The 12,516-nt window shown below is 43.2% G+C and overlaps 2 protein-coding genes across 4 annotated transcripts in view; one reads left to right on the top strand and one right to left on the bottom strand.

Annotated features, from left to right (window-relative positions):
• Positions 1-636: 636 nt before the first annotated feature.
• Positions 637-5,615, bottom strand: PDHB (pyruvate dehydrogenase E1 subunit beta). 2 transcript variants are annotated; one of them, XM_066244984.1, is made up of 10 exons: positions 5,538-5,615; positions 5,390-5,443; positions 3,939-4,046; positions 3,785-3,847; positions 3,652-3,687; positions 3,229-3,514; positions 2,463-2,573; positions 1,862-1,953; positions 1,375-1,516; positions 637-1,155 (listed from the first exon to the last, which is right to left on the bottom strand). In XM_066244984.1, the coding sequence occupies exons 1-10, from the start codon at positions 5,556-5,558 to the stop codon at positions 1,010-1,012; spliced, it is 1,059 nt and encodes a 352-aa protein (XP_066101081.1). In that variant the 5' UTR covers positions 5,559-5,615; the 3' UTR covers positions 637-1,009. The 2 variants fall into 2 exon arrangements, with proteins under 2 accessions (XP_066101081.1, XP_066101080.1); XM_066244983.1 differs by having other exon boundaries at positions 5,517-5,611.
• Positions 5,616-5,686: 71 nt separating this feature from the next.
• Positions 5,687-12,516, top strand: part of KCTD6 (potassium channel tetramerization domain containing 6) — a 77,855-nt gene continuing 71,025 nt past the window's right edge. For both annotated transcript variants that reach the window (XM_066244993.1, XM_066244985.1), the window contains exon 1: positions 5,687-5,771. The gene's annotated coding sequence lies outside the window, so the exon portion shown is untranslated. The remainder of the gene's footprint in view (positions 5,772-12,516) is intronic.

Raw genomic sequence — 12,516 nt, 5'->3', positions numbered from 1 at the left:
ACTTCTGAAGAGGGCACTGTTTGGCAGGAGGTCTGCTTTTTGGCAATGGAGAAACACCTGACATGAATTTTGCTTTAATTTTAAAAGGAACTGCATTAGAATTAGGCATTTGAAGAGTCTGTGGACAAGTTCCTGTTGTAAGTGGTTGTCAACCTTTTTACACTTGGGGACCAGTGAAAATTGGAGAATTATTTCAGGGACTGCTAAGGCAGAAATCATCCGGAGCATAAGCAAATTCAACTAAGATCATTGAGTCTGTGGTCTTCATACAATCTCAGGGTGGTTAACTCTTGCAGACCAGCATGAAATTTCTGGTGGACTGGTGGTTAAAACACTGGTCTAGATTAATGATTAGTTCTTTTTTTTTAAATATTTTATTTATCCATTTTTATTAGAGAGAGAGAGAGAAGAAAGAGAGAGAAAGAACAGGGGGAGGAGCAGGAAGCATCAACTCCCATATGTGCCTTGACCAGGCAAGCCCAGGGTTTTGAACCGGCAACCTCAGTATTCCAGGTCGACGCTTTATCCATTGCACCACCACAGGTCAGGCAATGATAGTTCTTGACACTAATTTCTTAGCAGAATTTTAAGACTTCCATCCCACATTTATTTTCAAGAATATAAAAATACAATTAGTCAGAGTTAGGAATTGCTTTATTCCTTATCAAAACAGTAAAACAGTAAATGTAGGTTATATGCTTTTATTTTTACACACAGGTTGTCTTTTTTTGGATATGTCTTTCATCAAGACTCTGCCACATTCATACCTTGTCCTTCTAGTGGGAGGGTAGAATTTTACATTAGTCTTATTCAAATAAATGGCAATTGTAACAGACAAAAAATAGGCATGGAGTCTAGGGCAGTAAGAATGGAGTTTTTCTACATACAAGCACATTTAACATCTTCCCAGTACAAAAACATTTATGAATCATAAGGTCTTACAGTTCAAGCCAGGTGGTGTCAGCAAGTATTTTAAATAAATCCCAATGACTTGATATTTAAGTACAAACTAGATATTCAGTGTTTTCTTTATTGTAAATATGATGTCTTTAACCTGAGGTACAGAATTATCTTCTAGAATCTTTGCATAAGGCATAGGGACATCAGCACCAGTGACACGAACTGCAGGAGCATCCAGGTAATTGAAGGCTGGACCTAGGAAAGGAGGAGGAGTGACTTAGAGAAAGGCAAGAAAAGCCAGTGAGCACCAACACGTTGGCTCAAAGATGAAAATCTAAAGTAATGCTAATGACTGAGGATTGTTTCTGGTTTTGCTTTTTAAAACATTTACCCAAAGAAAGCAATGCCAAACTGACAAGTTGGAAGTTCAAGTCATTGGGCCTCCTAGTATTTAATCTTATTTCTCTGAAATACCTTCCATGATCCTGGCACAGATTTCAGCTCCTACTCCAAACTGTGGCCAGCCTCCTTCCACAGTTATGAGGTGATTGGTCTTCATGACACTGGCTTCTATGGTTTCAATATCCATTGGTCTGATGGTTCGCAAATTTATCACCTGAAAAGGTAATGTAATAGATCAACTTTATAGAGCCATTGTATTGTAAATATAGTCTTATCCTCTTAATACCACTGTTTATTGGTAGGTCTAGGATATGAAAGGGTTAGACTCACTGACTTCTAAGTTCCCCCTTCTCCCAGCCTCCAGCTCTAAGGTTGGATCTTAACTTGAGAAAGCAGGAATTATTCTAAAAGATCCAGAACCCAGGTGGTAAAAACTATGCATGTGAAAAGCAAGCAGGTTCTCAGATTTAAGCAGAGTGGAACTCAAACTACTACTTCTGGGTCTTAAATTTAAAAAGAACCTTTCTGATTCTTTAAGAACAAGCGAATGTCCACTCACCTCACATTCAATTCCCTCTTTAGATAGCACTGTCGCAGCCTCTAAGCAGTGGCCGACAGGTCTTGAATGGGCAACTACGGTTACATGTGTTCCTGAAACAAAGTGGTCACAGATCAAGTTGAAACTAAGTTCATCTGTAAAATCTTTAATTCAGCTTCATTCTAGTGATATGAAGAATGTGGCCACCTTCATAGAAATGAAATACAAATCTACTGGGTAAGATTTAGAAAAGTGCAAGTGTATGAGAAATTAGGGCATGACACATTCTTAACCTGAAATTACCTAAAATTACCTAATTTGATATTTAAGTACAAACTAGATATTCAGTGTTTTCTTTATTGTAAATATGATGTCTTTAACCTGAGGTACAGAATTATCTTCTAGAATCTTTGCATAAGGCATAGGGACATCAGCACCAGTGACACGAACTGCAGGAGCATCCAGGTAATTGAAGGCAGGACCTAGGATGATTCCTATTTAGGAATCATCCTAAAATTACCTAGTCAAAGTCAAGGGCAATACAGTCGAGACTGAATGTGAATAACACAAATAGGGGGGGTGCATTACAAATAATGTTTAAATGCACGCTAAATTCTCTTACCTTGCCTCTCTATTTTGGCTTTTCCAATAGGAATCAGAAAATCTTTTGACTGAGCTTCCTGGGGCAATTCAAAAGGAACTCCATACATTAATTCATTTTCTAGCATCACCACTGCAAAATACAAATATTTAAACAAGAGTGACTACATGACTAAAAATGTACACACTATCTTTTTTTTTTTTTTGAGTGTATGTTTATTAAAGCTAGGGACAGCGAAACAAGGAAGGGCTTAGGATTGAAGTGACAGGAGAGCATATGCTGGGCTGCTTTGGCTCACTGAGAAGTCAAACAAAAGGGGGTCTTAGAGACAGGTTCAGGGGGTTAGCCCAGGATGAGCTGCCACTGCCTGCTGCTCCCCTGCTTGCAAGTCTTGAGGGGACCCTGAGAGTTTAGGAGATGCATGAGAGGGGGAAAAAAGGTGTGAGCATGCTCCCCAGAAGGGAGAGTGCCACAACCATTAATTTTATGAAAAGTTTTATTGTGTTGAACTTGTGTCTGTTGTGTCCAGTACCCTTGAGGATAGTTTGGGTACTGATATTTATAGTTTGGTCAATCCTAATTTTATCTATTTAAGGTTAAACCAGTGTTGTAGGTAAATGTCTCCCTTATGTAACAACATTTTTACTATTTTTACCCTATCTGTAAATCATTAACATTTTATATGCTATGTCTAAACCTACTAGAAGCCTTGACTGATGCCTTCAATGCAAAGATTTCATTTTAGTTCTTAAATGTTTCAAGGAGACCCAAGGGTTACTCTGCTGACCTGGATTGTTATCCCGAATGGCTGATTTAATAAGTCCTTTTGCATCCTCTGAATTCCAGGGGCTGACCACCTTTAAGCCTGGGCAGTGCCCATACCAGGCAGCAAAGCATTGTGAGTGCTGGGCAGCTACACCAGCTGAAGCACCATTGGGCCCCCTGAAGACTATGGGCACAGGCTGAAGGCCTGCCGACATGTAGTAGGTCTTGGCAGCTGAATTTATAACCTGGTCAATGGCTTGCATAGAGAAATTGAAGGTCATAAATTCACAAATGGGGCGCAACCCCGCCTGTCAAATCAAAAACATAGATATTAAAAACAGCAATGAAGAGGGGCAAACAACCACTCTGCTCCTCCAACATTCAAATAATGTTTACAAAAGGCCATGTTAAAATCTCTGTAGATGAGATTCATAAAGACTCATACCATAGCTGCACCTACGGCAATTCCAGCAAAGCCCATCTATAAAATAAAACATAAACACATGAAAACGCATAAAAATTAAGTGTATACTTTAACACATGCCCCTCAAAGGTCTGTTGCCTGATGGAAGGCCTACCTCAGATATAGGTGTGTCTATGATCCTTTTATCTCCGTATTTCTTCCACAGGCCTCGGCTAACCTAAAATTAAGTATCGACTCCATTACTTTTAAGTGTATCTGGGGTCAGATAGTCACTTCCCTTTTGTATAGCTATCCTATATCTTGATTACCTTGTAAGCCCCATCATACTGGGCAACTTCTTCCCCAAGAAGAAATACCTTCTCATCTCTTTCCAGCTCCTCATCCATACCTTGATTTATAGCCTCACGAACTGTCACCTGTCACAGGTATGGGGAAAAAAATCAATAAGCTACAGGATTATTTAGGATACTATTGAGATTTTTTCCCCCTTTACAATTACCTAGGCTGCCCAACAGCATAGCTTATAATATAAAAATGATCTCTATCTGGAACACGCTTCCCTTTAAAAAGGTCAATGAATTCTAAAAGTAGCATTTTTATCACACATAGCTACCTTTGATTGCATGCGTTGAGAAGTTTACTAAATATTCTGCTTGATGTGCACCTACAGTTAAGAGATCTGCTTGCTGGCCACACCAGTTCATAGGAGAAACTTCATAACCAGAAAGTATACTGGGTTGTTTTACTTCCACACTTAACAGAACTGTTAAGGAAGCCTAAGTAATTCTGTACGTTGCACACTCACTAGGTGCCAGGCACTACCAAACGCTTTGCCTTCAGAATTTAGGAGTTATTTTCCTATATAGATTGGTAGAATCCTCTAGTAAAGAAAACGGAAGCCGGCCTCAAAAAGTTGAACACAGAATTACTACATGATGCAACAATTCCCCTTCTAGATATATCCCCCAAAGAACTGAAAGTGGACTCAGATTCTTGGACACCAAAGTTCATAGCAGCGTTATTTGGAAATCAAAAAGGTGGAAATAACTCAAATCATCAACATCTAGTAAAAATGTGGTGTATATATATATATATATATATATATATATATATATATATATATATATATATACACACACAATGAAATATCCAGCCTTAAAAAGAATGTCATTCTGACGCATGCTACAACATGAATTAATCTTGAAAACATGCTAAGTGAAATAAGCCGGATATAAAAGGACACTTATAGGGCATACACAGAATAGGTACAGAAAGTGCAATAGAGGTTCCCGGCTAATGGGAAAGGGGCGTTAGTGTTTAGCGGACACTACACAGGTTCTGCTTGAGATGGTCAAGTTCAGGAGATGGACAGCGATGACGGCTGCACAACACGGTGAGGGACTTAGTGGCGCTGAACACTCATTTAAAATGGTTAATTTTGTTATGCATATTTTACCACAATAAAAAACAAAGGGGATGGTGGTCGGGAAAAAGCGTCAAGTGTAGTTTCCTCAGATCACCCGTCAGATTCCAACAAGCCTGCAGGGCCTAACAAGCTGGTGTTTGTCGCCAGGCCGCGGAGGCAGCGCACGTCCCAGGCGGGATGTCGGAGTCCACTGATCCCAGGCCGGGGTCCACTGATCCCAGGCCGGGGTCGGCCTCACTCCCGTAGGCGCCCACTGCTACCGCGCAGGCGCGACGCCGGCTCTACCTGGAACGACCGGCCCCCTCCCTGAGGAGTAGTGGCCAGGCCAGTTACCTGCAGCGCCACCGGCGCCGACCGGTGGAAGTGCCTCCTCAGCAGCCCGGACACCTGGAGGGGACAGAAAAAGGTCGCTCAGGGGTACGCAGGGTAGGCAGGAATCGCCCCGCGCGTCGCTGCCTACCTGCTCGAGGGGTCTACGCACCAACCCAGACACCACCGCCATCTTAACCGTGTCCTCTAGCCGCCGCCGAATGACAGACAGCACAGCGGGGCTGCAGACGCAGAGGGGCCCGCCTCCCGGCCGGCGCGGACCAATGGCAGAGCGCGGCGTCTGCGTGCACCCCCCCCCCCGCCCCCAATGTTCCTGCTACTTGGTGGGGAGTTTACTCTGATCAACTTTATTTTTGTTATTTTGGGGGAGAGCAGATGACTGCAGGTACGCGGGGTGCCGGTGGAGGACATATTTTTAGGCGGTGTTGTTTGAAGCTCGGAAACCAAAAGTCAGACTCTGAGAGAATAACTCGAGGCTGGAGGGACCTGAAATCGAGGCCCGCTTTCTGTGGGCACTGAAATCTTTTGGGCACCAAGTAGCGCTTGCACACGGTCTAATGACAGGGAGCTTAGCACCTAATAGTCTTTGGCAGCAGTGTCTTTTGGTTCCTTAGAATATGAGCAAGGGCTTTCATTGACGCTCGAAGCGCCCACTGTGTGCTGTGGTAAGTGCCTTATAACTCATTTAATTATTACAGGAACCCTCTCAGGTAATGTGTTAAGATGTCCATTTCACAGAGGAGTAAACTGAAACATAGATGAGTTAAATGAGCCAGGATTTGAATTTAGGACAGTCTGACTGTAAAGAAAAGGCGTTTATCACTGCTTCCAAAAACTGAAGTCGGGGTCCTGTCTGTGAGGCGGTTTACAACAACCTGCTTTTAAAGCAGCCTCTGGAAGCCTCTTCTCATTCGCGTCACTTTGACCCATAGGAGTCAAGTGGGACTATTGGTGACTCCCTTAGTCCTCACTCCCACCCAAGACATTTCAAACAAAAAACCTTTCTGTGTGCCCTGGCCCCAGATAGCTCTGGTAGTTAGAACGTCCTCCTAAAGCCAAAGTGTCTGGATGCTGAGTGAGAATGAAAGGTGGGGCTTTGTGGTGGGGGGCGAGGGCAGAAGCAGCAGAGAGAGAGCTGGACTAGGGGCAACTTGGGGATGAAGAGGAGGGGGCAGGTTTGAGACCTATTTGCAACCGGAATAAATAGAATTGCTGTGAGGGAAGAGTTGAAGTTTTCAGAGAGAGAGAGAGAGAGAGTGTTTTTGGTTGGTTGGAAAAACGAGGAATGAAGGGGGAAGACTGGAAGCAGGTAGGAAGAATCCATGTTGAACCCGCTGAATTGATTGATTGATTGATTTTAGAGAGAGAAGAAAGAAACATCCGTTTGTTCCACTTACGCATTCATTGGTTGATTCCTGTATGTGCCCTGACCAAGGATGGAACTCATAACCTTGGCCTATCAAAACCATGCTCTAACCAACTGATCTACCCCGACAGCGCAAACCAGCTGAATTTAGATGACTGGGTTATACCCCGGTTGGATATAGGAGCCCAGAGGTAGAGGCTAGGCTAGGCGAGAGTTACAAATTTGGGGGCATGTTGGGCAGATAAAATGTATTATGCTCACTTTGTTAAAGATGATACTGGGCCCTGGCCAGTTGGCTCAGTGGTAGAGCGTCGGCCTGGCGTGCGGGGGACCCGGGTTCGATTCCCGGCCAGGGCACATAGGAGAAGCGCCCATTTGCTTTTCCACCCCCCCCCCCTTCCGCTCTGTCTCTCTCTTCCCCTCCCGCAGCCAAGGCTCCATTGGAGCAAAGATGGCCCGGGCACTGGGGATGGCTCCTTGGCCTCTGCCCCAGGCGCTAGAGTGGCTCTGGTCTTAGCAGAGCGACGCCCTGGAGGGGCAGAGCATCGCCCCCTGGTGGGCAGAGCATCGCCCCTGGTGGGCGTGCCAGGTGGATCCCGGTCGGGCGCATGCGGGAGTCTGTCTGACTGTCTCTCCCCATTTCCAGCTTCAGAAAAATACAAAAAAAAAAGATGACACTGCCCACGTGGAGGCCATTGTCCAGGTGATATTAATGTGTGTTGGGGGCTGGCTGTGGGCAGGCAGAATCCTTGTAGCCTGGAGCTTGGTTTTGGGATTAAGCCTTTCCCACCCTTTTTGATGTGGAGTAGTACAATCCCATCATGCCTCAGATAAGTGACTTTGTATCAGAGACTTCCCTATTTTGTATATTGGATTAAAGGTTTGGATTTCTACACTATAAAATGGGGGCAGAACAGGAGCTTGCTCTCTTGGTTCCTGAGATTAGCATTAGAGAGCAGAGAGCAGAGAGAAGCCAGTGGAGGAGGCCAGGAGAGGCAGCCAAGATGGCGGAGTGTTGAGTGAGAAGCCAGTTAGTGCAGAGTTTGTGCAGGGAGAAGGGAGGAGATGGGGAACAGAGGTGAATAAGTCTGGTGAGCTAAAAATCTTTGATTCTAGGAAACTCGGATAAATCAGTAGCTTTGTGAGCACTGAATGTGAGTGGGTTTTGGAGCCCAGTGTGTGTTTTTACTTGCCTGCCAGGTGCAAGCTAGGATTAAAGCTGATGGCCCATCAGTTTTTGGCTCCGTTGTTTCTTTACCGCAGGGGTCCCCAAACTTTTTACACAGGGGGCCAGTTCACTGTCCCTCAGACCGTTGGAGGGCCGGACTATAAAAAAAACTATGAACAAATCCCTACGTACACTGCACATATCTTATTTTAAAGTAAAAAAACAAAACGAACAAATACAATATTTAAAATAAAGAACAAGTAAATTTAAATCAACAAACTGACCAGTATTTCAATGGGAACTATGCTCCTCTCACTGACCACCAATGAAAGAGGTGCCCCTTCCAGAAATGCAGCGGGGGCCGGATAAATGGCCTCGGGGGGCCGCATGTGGCCTGTGGCCGTAGTTTGGGGACCCCTGCCGTACCGACTGTCTGAATCCAATGCGGACCTGCATGGGCCAGGCTGCTGTGATAGTAGGCCTGCCTACTGGCTTTACAGGGCAGCTTCATAGAGAGGCCCTATAATCTCTGGGAATTTGCTTCAGCATCTGTAAAATGGAGAGATGTTCTCTCAGGTATGGAGTCAAGACCTTCCATGACCCTTCCACTCCTCAGCAAGAACTACTAGCACTTCCAAGACAACCACAGCATTCCAGAGAAACCCTGAATTTGAGACATTAGCCCTCAGGGATTCCTGGGACCTGCTTGGAATGAAAATGTGATGGCTTTCACACCATCCAGCACTGAAAGATTTCAGCACTGTAATTAGAATTACAAAGCAAAGGTGAAGGAAAGGTGATCCAAAGAGAAAGCAGAATTTGGACTGTGGTCTAGAGGACTGCAGTCTTGGACCATATTTCCATAGAAATCCAAAAAAGCCAGCAACACTAAGTCTCCAGCTAGTCTGGCCAGCTAAGCCAGGAAGGCAGTGCAACTCCTCAAGACTTAGTTGGCCACAGCTGAGAATTTTCTTTCAAGACAACGACTGGAGGTTTCAGAAGCATTAGGTATATTCATCGGTACATGTGCTTTTGTTTGAAACTCTATAAATGGCCAGTTTGGAAAAGCTAGGCACAATTTTCTAGACTTTTTGTTTCTTTTTACAATTTTCTGTTTAAAAGGCAAAAAGATAAAAGTGCTGAATTTAAAATCCATACTCTTTACCAAACCAGTCTATATTCATATGCTGTAGGTGTTGGAATCCATGGGAGTCCAAAAGACCAGAGTAACAGGTTTTATTGAAAGGAAGAAAGGAACCTTGCCTGGCACTTCTGGGGCGGGGGGGGGGGGGGGGGGGGGGGGGGATTACAGAACGCGGATTACAGACTAGGGGCAAATTATATAGTGTTTGGGAGAGCCTGGGGGGATACTGAGGCAAAAGTCCTGGTATGTCCGGAGCCCCTCCTTGGGGTGGCTTCTCAGCTTTTTGGAATTCCTTTGTCTCAGTGGCGATAGTCCAGTAAGGGTGAGGTCTTACAGATAAGAGAAACATCTAGAGGGCAGTTTGGAATTTACATATCTATCAGTAGGTTTTACAGAAAGGAATTGGAAAGTGTAAATTGTCTAACTAAGCCACTTATCTCTCAGAATTAAATCTTTCCAAAGTTATAGGAACATTTGTCCTCAAGTCACTTTAGATTTTTCAGAATGTTCTTTATCCCAAAATTTCAATCTCTATGTATGGGCTTGACCAATTTTGTGTGTGTGTGTATATGATTATAAGAAATGTTTATTAAAGATAATTTTTTGTCCCCCGCACTCCTCAACTTTTTACATGTAACTTAAACACAGTAAAATGCACATTTCCACCACCCCAGAAAGTTCCCTCATGTTTCCTTCCAGTGATTCCTTACTCATCACTCACTGCACAGGTGGCCACAAATCGGACTTCTCTCATCATGCTTTACTTTGCCTGTTTCAGAACTTAAAGGGACCCATAGGAAGTGTACTCTTTTGTTTCTGTCTTCTTTAGCTCAGCAAAAGATTTTTGAGATTAATCATATTTTTTAGTGTATCAATAGTTTATTCCTTTTTTATTTTTATTTTATTTTATTTTTTATGTTTTTCTGAAGTGAGAAGTGGGGAGGCAGAGAGACTCCTGCATGCGCCTGACGGGGATCCACCCAGCAAACCCAGTAGGGGGCGATGCTCTGCCCATCTGGGGCGTTGCTCCCACTCTAGCTCCTGAGGCAGAGGCCACAGAGCCATTCTCGGTGCTCAGGCCAACTTTGCTACAGTGGAGCCTTGGCTGCAGGAGGGGAAGAGAGAGACAGAGAAAGGAGAGGGAGAGGGGTGGAGAAGCAGATGAGCACTTCTCCTGTGTGCCCTGGCCAGGAACTGAACCCAGGACTTCCACTTGCCGGGTCGACACTCTACCACTGAGCCAACTGGCCAGGGTAGTAGTTTATTCCTTTTTTAATAAATTTTATTTGTTGATTTTACATAGGGTGGGAGGAGCGAGAAGTATCAACTTACAGTTGCCTCACTTTAGTTGTTCATTGATTGCTTGCTTGTTGTATGTGCCTTGACTGGGCAAGCCCAGGGTTTTGAATCAGTGATGTCAGTATTCCAGGTTGACAGTTTATCCACTGTGCCACTGCAGGCCAGGCACTCCTCTTTTTCTTATAATTTCATTTGAAAGACTTTAAGACTCAAAAAAAAGTTGCAAAAATAGAGTTCACGCAGTTTTGCCCAATGATAATATATAACCATAGTACATTATCAAAACTCCCAAATTCACATTTGTGCAATACTATTAACTCAAGTAAAGATAGACTTTATTCAGCTTTTACTAATTTTATATGTATTCCTTTGTGTGCGTGTATAGTATTATAGAATTTTACCTCACAGATTCAAGTAACCACCACCATAGTCTAAAAAGAGAATTTTTCCATTACCACAAAGAAGCCCCCTTATTCTTACCTCATAGTCACACCCCCTGCCCTTGACTTCTGGCAACCACTGATTTGTTCTCAAGCACTATAATTTATTTCAAGAATGTTTTATACATGGGATCATACTATATGTAACCCTTTGAGGTTGGCAAGTGTCAGTCAGCCTAATGCCCTTGAGATCTATTCAAGTTTTATGTATCAACATTTCATTCCTTTTTAATGCTGAATAGTTGTGTGATAGTTGTCAGTTTATCTATTCATCCACTGAAGGACATTTGGATTGTATAAAGTTTTAGCTATTACCAATAAAGCTGCTGTGAACATTGGTTTAAGGTTTTTGTTTGAACATAAATTTTTATTTCTTCACATAAGTACCCAGTGGTACAATTGTATAGTAAGTGTATGTTTAACCTTTTTTTTTCTTTTGAAAATTCAGTGAGGGAAGGGAAGGCAGGGACAGATTCCTGAATGCGTCCTAACTGGGATCCACCCAGCAAGTCCACTAGGGAGCAATGCTCTGCCTGTCTGGGGATGTTTAACTTTTAAGAAATTGCCAGACCACCTGATCAAGTGGTGGTGCAGTGGATTAGGGCGTCAGCCTGGGATGTTGAGGACCCAGGTTTGAAACCCTGAGGTTGCCAGCTTGAGCGTGGGCTCATCCAGCCTGAACTCAGGCTCACCAGCTTGAGGACAGGTTGCTGGCTTGAGTGTGGGATCATTGACATGATCCCGTGGTCACTGGCTTGAAGTCCAAGGTCGCTGGCTTGAGCAAAGGTTTACTGGCTCAGCTTGAGCCCCCTGGTCAAGGCACATATGAGAAGCTATCAATAAACAACTAAAATGCTGCTACTACAAGTTGATGCTTCTCTTCTCTCTTCTTTCTGTCTGTCTCTCAAAACAAACAAAGTTGCCAGACTTTTTCCAGAGGGGCCATACCATTTTACATTACCTCTAGCAGTGTTTGAAACACTTATTTGCTCTGGAACTTTGCCAGCACCTAATAGTTTTATTTTAGCCATTCTAATAAATGTATAGTGGTATCCCTCATGTGTTTAATTTGCTTTTCTGTAATGGTTAATGATATTGAACATCCTTTCATGTGCTTACTTGTCATCCATATTTGGTGAAGTGTCTGTTCAAGTGTTTTGCTAACAGTCTAATTAGATTTACCACTTTAACCATTTTAAGTATATAGTTTGGTCTCATGAGATGCATTGACATTGTTGTTCAACCACCACCACCATCCATTTTAAAAACTTACTAATTTTCCTAAAAGGAAACTCTATATCCCACTTAAAAGCAAAATGTCTGTTATAATTTTTGCATATTTCTTTCCAATCTATTCATATGCACTTATGTTTCTATTTCATTTTTAATTTTAAAAATATTTTTGAGGCCCTGCCCAGGTATCTCAGTGGTTAGAGCAATGTTCCAATATGTCAAGATTGGGGGTTTGATCCCTGGTCAGGGCACATACAAGAGTCAACCAGTGAATTCATAAATGAGTGGAACAACAAATCAATGTTTCTCTCCCAAATCAATAAATTAATAAAAATGTTTTTGAATAGGAAATTCATCTTATTGTAGGGAAAAAAAATCAAATACTACAGAGTATAAAGTAATTGCCCTTCCCGTCCCTGAACCCCCGTTATCCTCCTTCCTTCCCCTACTATGGCAGCCACTAGGAGTCATTTCTTCTCT

This window comes from Saccopteryx bilineata, chromosome 10 (assembly GCF_036850765.1).
Source record: "Saccopteryx bilineata isolate mSacBil1 chromosome 10, mSacBil1_pri_phased_curated, whole genome shotgun sequence".
Lineage (NCBI taxonomy): Eukaryota > Metazoa > Chordata > Mammalia > Chiroptera > Emballonuridae > Saccopteryx > Saccopteryx bilineata.
This window is presented reverse-complemented; position numbering and strand designations above follow the sequence as displayed.

Bases quoted from the DNA above. Each gene is read 5' to 3' on its own strand.
- PDHB (XM_066244983.1), bottom strand. From the start codon at position 5,558: ATGGCGGTGGTGTCTGGGTTGGTGCGTAGACCCCTCGAGCAG. The intron at 5,444-5,516 runs GTAGGCAGCGAC...TGTCCCCTCCAG, and splicing joins TGCGTAGACCCCTCGAGCAG to GTGTCCGGGCTGCTGAGGAG. The intron at 1,156-1,374 runs GTATTTCAGAGA...CTCCTTTCCTAG, and splicing joins CTGTGCCAGGATCATGGAAG to GTCCAGCCTTCAATTACCTG.